Source organism: Octodon degus, unplaced genomic scaffold (genome assembly GCF_000260255.1).
Source record: "Octodon degus isolate 3935 unplaced genomic scaffold, OctDeg1.0 scaffold00021, whole genome shotgun sequence".
Classification (NCBI taxonomy): Eukaryota; Metazoa; Chordata; class Mammalia; order Rodentia; family Octodontidae; genus Octodon; species Octodon degus.
This window is the reverse complement of record NW_004524597.1, coordinates 20,835,189-20,844,150: the sequence shown is the minus strand read 5'-3', so window position 1 is coordinate 20,844,150 and position 8,962 is coordinate 20,835,189. Positions and strand designations below refer to the sequence as shown.

The following is an 8,962-nucleotide window of genomic DNA, read 5'->3' as shown; positions in this document are numbered from 1 at the left end:
CACTTTTCTATCTTCTAAAGCTAGATATATGCACAGATCCTGGAATACAAAGAGTTGGTAAGCATTTTTCTGCTCAGTGCTTTTTTTTTTTTTTTTCTTTTGGTGGAACCAGGGATTGAACTCAGGTCCTTGTGCTTGCCAGGCAAGCACTTATTCCACTGAGCCATCTCCCCGGCTCCCTCAGCGCTTTTTTCCTCAGCTGTACTAAAACAAACACCGTACTGTGAGACAGAAAGACTGAAAGGTTCGCGTATATACCACAGCCTCCCGTGTAGGCTGCAATTAGGTTTTGCATATTGTTTCCTTACCAAAAATCAAAAGGGGCCAGTTCCCTACTTTTGGGGATACAGGGGTTGGGGGAGGCTATCTTTGTTCCTTGGTGCCCTCCTTTCCTTATCCATTCCTTTGGGCTGTTGAGATTCTATCAGTGGATGAGTACTGGCCAAAAACAAAAAAGCTGACCCACAATCAGGGCAAGGTTTGCAAGAGACACTCACGTTTCTCACTCGTATGCATCATGCTACTAAACACAAATCTGCCTCCTACTATTTCTGTGTACTACAAACACAAACTAAAAGCACATAAATATTTGTATGATAAATATGGTAAAACCAAATAAACTAGAATATATTATAAAACAATCCTGTTTCAATTGTGGGGTGCTCAGAAGGTCACAAAGAGGAGACACTCAGATAAGAAGGGGAATCTTGGAGGAGGATTCAAAATACTTACAGGAGGATTCTAAATACTTAGACCTATACACCAAGGTCTAAAAATCTGTAAGACATAACCAATACAGGCTTTGTCTGGATGTAGAACAATCCCCCAAATACTTACAACATTTTTTTCCCTTCTAAAATGTATTTTTACCTGTGAGCCAACAGAGCTAGTAAATGACTATTCAGCATCATCCATTTCTGCATTACAATTTTGCTCTGTGTTAGCACCGATATTTAACTCAAGGCCTCAGGCTTTGCTGCTATTTTCAAGAATATGCAGGGCCTCTGAGGAGTCCCGTGTGTTATACAAACAAAAACATTCTATGAAAGTGTACATTACAGGATTATCTCCAACTATTAATGACATAATACCCTTTTTCTCTTGCTAAATAAATGGCTATAAAAGCAAAAGCAAAGCCCATCATACATAAGAAATTTGTGTGTAAAACTGAAACAAAGTTTAACCGTCATACACAAAAGTGACCATCAGCTCACTCGGTCCCTTGAGCTGCCATCTGCTACACATAAAGAGGCGCTTAAACAACAAAAAAATTTCAGCATGTGACTTACCCTCCCTTAATGTAGTCAAGGAAGGAAACTTCTGTCTCCACCAAGAAAGACAGTAACGTTACCTGAAAAAAAGAGGTACAGAGGAAGAGACAGAATTACCTGTTGGCACTAATTTTAACCCAAATAGACTTTTCTCCTACTGGAGAGAAGATATTTCCTAGCATTTTGAAAATCATTGGAGACACTATTCTTTATTAAAATCTGCTAGGACTGATTATTGCTATACTCAAAATTACCAGACAAAAAGGAATGATGATGATGATGATGATAATAATAATAATAATAATAATTAAATTCTTGTGAACAAACTCTTTGAAGAACAGCATGAAAAGTATCTACAAGGACACAGTGTTAGTTCCAATTTTAGATAAAAGAAAAGATGAAAGGGAGGTAGGAAATGGTTAATAGTTAAAAAACAAAACTGTAATCAGTGAGCTGAGCCACACAAGTATGTGCTTTTATCATTCTTCTGTAATTAGGCCACCTAATATACCAAGTGTCTTGCATCATCAAAATCTTTAAATTTTACTAAGGAGAAAATCTTTAGTATATTTCTTTCTCATAATAAGATGATACTGGTTTTTTACAATTTTTAGGTATTTTCCTCTCCGCCCTCCTGGACTGATTTAATGAGGCATCCCAAGGTTTTAATCTTAATGCACTTAAAGAGCACATTTGCCTGTCATGAAATGAGACCTAACAGGCCGGCCTGATAGCTCAGGGATTAAAGCGCCTGTTCAGGCAGAGCACAGCAGCTGGTTAGGTCCCCTGTGTGCTGGGCCAGCCCCGCCCCTGGCCATGCTGAGCCAGCAATTGAGATTGGGCGTGGTGGTGTGCGCCTATAATCCCAGCGCTTGGGAGGCTGAAAATAGAAGGACCACTGCAAGTCCAATTTACATAGTGAGACCTTGTAGACCCTGTAGAGCCTGTAGAGCCTGTAGAGCCTGTCCTAAATACAGGTGGGGGAAAAAAGAAAAACAAATGAGTCCTAACAGTAAGTGTAACTTATGAACAACATCGTATCCCACTACCACTTGAGCAACTTCAGGTCTCCCGAGGTCGCTGAACTCTAATTCCAAAGAGGGAAGATTCCTAACAAAGTGTTAGCTTTCCAACAGGTCCTTACACCCCCAGGAAAGCATAAAGGAAGCCAGCCCACCAGGGCTAAGACTTCTATTAGAGCCATTGATGTTAAAATCCTAAGTGAACCAAAGCTGCTTAGTTGTTTCTTGTCTCATTAAAAAAGGTCTATATTCACTTTATTAATCTGAATCCTTACTGAATACCATAAATTTTGACTTACTGTGCCAGAATTAGTATACTTTTTCTTTTTTCCTTTCTTTTTAGGATTCACCACCTTAAACACCAAACAGAATGGTTACAAAGTTAGATCTTATAGTGTAATTTTTAAGTGGTCTAGTTCAACGGCTGTCTTCTCTCCTCACCATGTGCCCACTTACAACGGTGCGACCCTGCGCGGTCGTGTGGTCAGACATCTGCAAAAGTTCCTGGTACCCTTTTTTAAAAGCAATCTTTCATCAGTAATATTCTTATCAATCATTTCATGTATTGATTACTTAAACCATCAGCATATTGTTCATTTGAGAGCCTATTAACATGTAAAATCCTAAGGAATCATCATTGCTTTGTAGAAAAATCACAGATTTCTAAAGAAAAGTCTGAGAGATATAAATTACTTATTAAATAGGCTAACACATCAAATCACCCAGTGCGTGAATATTAAAAGGATCTAATGACCTAGCTACTGCTTTACAATGCTAGAAATTCCCAGCCAGTGCTACAGAGAAATTGGTAAAGGTCACGTCTGTGCGCACGACTGAAGTTTTCACTGTTTATTCCATGAGGAACTATTATTACAGTCGTATGCTGCACAAGAGACTGGGTAACACAGGACAGCAAGATGAGAAAGATGTGTCAATCTAACAGGGAAAATTAAATACAGAATCACCTTAAATAATCCTTCAGCTCAACTTAATTCAAAATATGGAGAAACCAATGGATAGGGAATGAAAGATAAAAGAATTTATGAAAAAGAATTATTTGAACTAGGATTTATTGATTTAAACTAACTTGAGTAATACAGCATTCTCTAGAGGAAAAAGTAACTGGTCCAGGTTAGCTGGAATAGAAAGCATATACCAAGAGATTAGGGAGGTGGAAGTCATGTTAAGAAATTCCTCAATGTCAGGCTAGGGAATTCGGTGTTTCTCAGCAAATGCTTAAAGGAGACAATGAGATAACCAATCTGCAAGAGAGAGTTCTAAGAGAGCAAGTGGAAGTGACAGTTCAGGTCATATTTTAAACTGAGTATGCAAAATAATGAAGTATCATGAGAGAAATTGGGGATATAAACTGGAGTTGGTAATTATAGGTGGAAACTGACAACTCATCTAGTCACTCATTCAGTGTATCAGTTCTAGTATTAATTTCAGAAAAGGGGCCGGGGAGATGGCTCAGCAGAATAAGCGCTTCCCTGGCAAGCGCAAGGACCTGAGTTCAATCTCCGGTTCTGCAAAAAAAAAAAAAAAGAAAAGAAAAGAAAAGAAAAGAAAAATTTCAGAAAAGCCTGATTAAGCATACTTTATATGGGAAAAAACACACAACGGTCAGGACATAAGTCAACTTCACCAGGGAGACACATTCTTCCGATTCAGTCAAAGCTTACTCAGTGGAAAAGCCCAAACTCTAACACAGTTTTTGAAACTATGGCAGCAGTGACCCAGCATATCTTCTAGAGGAGGAAATACAAATTTGGGTAAGTAAAAGGTTGGCACAAAATCAAAAGGCAGATCTGGGGACTGACAAGCCCCAGTGGGCTTTGATAGCTCTATCTTCTTGCTGGGGATTCAGAAAGCCATGCACTTGGGAAGGGATACACTTGTGAAGTATGTAGAAAGACCTGCAGGACCCCTAAGCCCTGTCTCTGGCTGACTTCAAGTGGCTGCTCCAAGAGCAGGTGAAAGTGAAGGCAGAGTTTCACCCTGCTGGGGCACACAAGAGATGATGGCAAGTTCTGCACTGACCACTGAGCTAGTGAGGCAAGCATGTCCGTGGCTCATGCAACAAATAATCCATACAGTTGAGAGTTAGTCCCTGAAAGTCACTAAACAAACACAAACTATGGGGAAGATGGGTGGTATGGTTTAATTGCCCTTCCAAACTTCAAGTCTTTGTCAATGTGATCCTATGAAATGAGGTCTTCCAGGGATGATGTGCCCCTCAGAGAGCGCCTCCTTATGAGTGGAACTAGATGTCCTGAGCAAGGGCATCAGCAGAGCGAGCTACTTCACCCAGCAGTACACGCAGGCCCTCAGCAGCTGGTAATGCCTTGATCTCGGCCTCTCCAGTTCCCAGAACTGCAAGGATTAAATTGCTGTTTTCTATAGTTTACTCATCTTGGTAGAGGTAAGCCTTTTAGCCAGAGATACTTGTGAAAGTGATCATTAAAAATAAGAAACCTTCAAATATTCTGATATAGCAGTATAACACCTGCTTCATGTTTTCAAATTCTTTCCTTGAAAACCCAGATAGAAGAGACTGCTTTAGGACTCCGTTGTTGTCTTTGAGAAGCTTTCTTGGGCTGAGATTGGTTCTTCCATAAGAATTTCATACCTCAGTAAATATACTACTATTTAGAACACAGACCAAGCTACAAGGTACACTAAATACATTTACATGTTTTTCTCTCCCATTACACAAAGTTTTATTTATTTCTGGTAGTAAAATAGGTGCTTCCTTCACTCTCACGACAAATTTGGTGCCACCGCTGATTAAATATGGAGACTTTCTCTCACTATGCATACACATTAATTTTAAAAAGCTATGAATAATGTACAGATAATTTAGCTCAAAGATTAACAGCACGAAAGTAAACGCTCAACACATAGCTGGTGATTAACTAGCAAGGTGCTCTGCAGCACACATAACCGCAGTGTGTTTGCCTTAATGATTTGGATTCCTTTAATGACTGTCTATTACCCTGTCGTTCTCTTTAGTTGCTACCTAAACAACTGGGAAATGCTCAGACCACAGCCTATTTGTCATAACACTGTGCTGACACAGGAAAATACATGCTTTTTTTTTTTTCTCTCTTAACTAGGAAACACGTGAGGACAAGCTGGAAAGAAACCAAGAGAGAAAAGCAAGACAAAATAACCATGGATCCACATTGAATTTTAAGGAGGAAAAAGTTTCAAAGGCAAGAATTAACAATCTCACAAAATAGATTTAAGACACAGTTACATAATAATATCATTTTACTCTAAGAAACAAGTCAGCTCAATAAATATAAAGATTCCTACATCCCTCAATTGATACAAGCAACAGACACATAGAGAGAAAGGGAATGTAACTAACTGATCCTTTGCAAAATTCATATTTTCAATTATAAATTTGTCTACTCTACTTCATGCATCTAGCAAGGATTCTACTACTGAACAAATCAAAGTAAAGTAAAATGTCCCTTACCTCATATACGTTGAACTGTGACTGCCCTCTAGAAAGTTCTCTATAGCTTGTGGTAAATTCTCCAATGAAATCATGACTAGAATTAGGGAGGGGGGAAAAGAAGAGTATAAATTATTAACATTGTACATTTGTCAACTGTAATTTAAAGCTTTCTGGAAAGGTATAATTTAACCATTATGAAGAAAGCTCAGTATCTTTAGGAATATAACTTACAAATTTTAAAAGACCAATATAAAATTAAATTGTTCTTCAATTAACCCAAATTATGTGTACACAACAATTCTATTTTATCAAGACTCAAATATTCAACTTACTTGCCAAAAGTAGTATTTCCAATAGATATATTTGATTTAATAACTCGTATCACAGAACCATGACATTTATTTTTCTCTAAATAATTATTTCATTGAGTTTAACCCACACTACTGAGTAATGAATGCACATGGTGATATTTGTTGCAATGGAGAAATAAGTCAGAGAAAGATGTAGACAGAGCTAAAATAATAAACGTAAGGGCTGCCAGGGCAGCTGTCTGGGTCACAGTGCTGACACCTGGCTCACTGGTTCAGCCCATGCAATTGCTAAACTATAGCGTTACTTTCTTGTGTCCTGTGCCTCTTCAAGTTCACACAGCCCTTGCCATGTGGGGATTCCATGCAGGGAAACCTGAAAGGAGATTCCAGGGCCAATGTTCGCTCACTCATATGTGGCTCAGAATCAACTGTTATCTCATCCCCCCCTTTTCTTTTTCTTTTTTCTTTTTCTTTTTATTTATTTATTTATTTATTTATTTTTCTTTTTGGCAGAACTGGGGGTTAACCTCAGGCCCTTGCACTTGCCAGGGAAGCGCTTATTCCACTGAGCCATCTCCCCGGCCCTACCCTCTTTTCTTTTTAACATCAACAACCTCTTCTAGATTGAACTTTCTGAAGCAGACACACACATACGAAAATGTGAAAGAAAACAGGTTTTAAAAATTGTGTTATGTCTGTATTTACAAACCCAATTGGTAGAACTCAACTTTTAAATTACACCAGAGCAATTACAAACTAGTACATTAGTGTCACATATTACTTTGAATACATTTCTTCCGATACTAGCATAGCTTCCATTAAGAGAAATAAGATGATTTCCTTCGGCCTTCAGAGGTGCCAGCTAATACCAATGATAACTTTCACTAAAATCATTAGTTCTCCACGGGTTCTGTTTAGAATCCATCCTCTTCTCATACGCTAGTTTCAAGTGTCTTAATAATACTGAGATAAAGCTTCTTTGAAGCACTTCACAAAACACTTGAAGTTGACAGATGTGACCAAGTCTAATGTTGACACTTGAGCCCTTAGTGTTCAGGCTGGGCTAATCTTACCACGGTTCCAGGATAACTGTTGAAATGTAATGCTCAGCTCTTAATTGTTAATATTAGACTCTTGCCACTCTTAAAATGCATTAAAAACCCAGTATAAGAGTTATTTACTGGTCTCAGGTACATGCAATTACTCAATAAAGAATCAAGAATGTACAGTACATCTATACGGATACAGCCAGTTTGACAAACTGGGAAATTTTCTTCCAACTGTAAACTGAATTTTGATATACCAATTCTGTAGTTACTATGGGACTTTCTACCACTCAGTTATTTGACATTTCGTTCTTACTACATTTATTATTCTCTACAGAACTGAGTAACGAGCAACAGGGTACAGCCCGCCTATCTGCTGTCAATGAGAGAAATTTGTGTTTCTATTTTGATGTAAGTTTTCTATTCTGAAAGAGCTCTGTTCATCATGAATGCAGAGTTCCCTTCTGCAGCAGTTGCTTGAGAACTTCAATCTAAATTCCTGGTCAGTCTTCAGCAAGACAGGTTTCCAAGTGCAGTCCGCTGAAGACTTTGTGAGTTTCTAATTATCCTTACCATTTTGCAGTACCAGGGATTGAACTCAGGACCTTGCGCTTGCCAGGCAGGCACTTATTCTACTGAGCTATCTCCCCAGCCCCTGCTTGGGTTTTCTCACATACTTTATTACATTATATGCATTTTCAAAAGCTGCCTTGGATCCATTTTAGAATAAAATTAAGCATAAATAAATGAAAATGTGAATAATGTATGGGCTACCTTTTTAAAATCTTGTTTAAAATATTTATTTCAAATAAAAACTGTTTGTGATATGAATTCAACACTATCCTTAAGATGTACAGCAGAAAATGTATCAAGAATCATAAGTCATATGTCAGCTCCCAACATAACACTTAGTGAGGAAAAAATATATATCAACTCAGTACCCAGAGAAATAAATGATTAAGAAAGGAAGACTTGTCAAAGATCATAAACACAAGTGGAGCGAGATGGCAATTTTTCAAAAAGCCTGGATATAATGGGCTTTGAAGGATAAATCTGAAGAACAGGGCTGCATAAGGACATAGACTGTTGGGTTAATTTTGTTACAAATCTCTCTGAATACATAAATTATTAAAAATAATGCTCATTCTTTATAGCCTATTCTACTCAAAATATTATATGTTACAGCATGGGCAAGTACTTTAAAGAGAAAATGAAAGGTTTTTGTTTTACTGATTTATACTCATAATTATCTTTTTGCCCTATGCAGTATTCCTACACTCTACTAAGATTAACCAAAAGAAAACTGAATATGGTTTAATACTTTTACCTACTCATGATATTAAGTACTATTATACTGAAATATTTCTGACTAGAGAAAATTGGATAGAACGTACTGGCAATTTCCTTGTGATTCAATAATATTGTTTTGCTATTTCCTGTTCATTTAATTTTAACTAGAATGATTATTCTGTCTTAAGTCCCAAGCTCTCTGAGTGCATTCATAAAATAAAATTTATTCCTGCACCATATATCTGTTCTGAGTCTGTTTGCATATCTACTTTGTCCTGAACCTTTTATAATGCATAGATATTATTTAAAGTCCAAAAGAATAAACTGAAAAGGTATTTAGAGCAATTGATTACTACTATAGCTGGTAACATAGCTCTAGAAAACCTTGACTAACATAATAATGTCTTGGCTAAACTTCACTTATTACAATCATATTTATGCTCCATTAAAAGAAGAAAATTAGTAATTTCTGACATTGCCAGTTAAACAGAAGACCCAATGCTATTATGGGCTACTGGACTCTTTTAGAATATTTTGCTGAGTTTACACACCTATA

General features: G+C 37.4%; 1 protein-coding gene across 1 annotated transcript in view; it reads right to left on the bottom strand.

Annotated features, from left to right (window-relative positions):
* Nucleotides 1-8,962, bottom strand: part of Cpne8 (copine 8) — a 250,510-nt gene that overhangs the window by 77,426 nt on the left and 164,122 nt on the right. The window contains exons 12-14 of the mRNA XM_023711426.1: nucleotides 5,778-5,853; nucleotides 2,593-2,646; nucleotides 1,290-1,351 (exon numbers count right to left, since the gene is read on the bottom strand). Of these exons, the coding sequence (XP_023567194.1) occupies nucleotides 1,290-1,351; nucleotides 2,593-2,646; nucleotides 5,778-5,853 (192 nt within the window). The remainder of the gene's footprint in view (nucleotides 1-1,289; nucleotides 1,352-2,592; nucleotides 2,647-5,777; nucleotides 5,854-8,962) is intronic.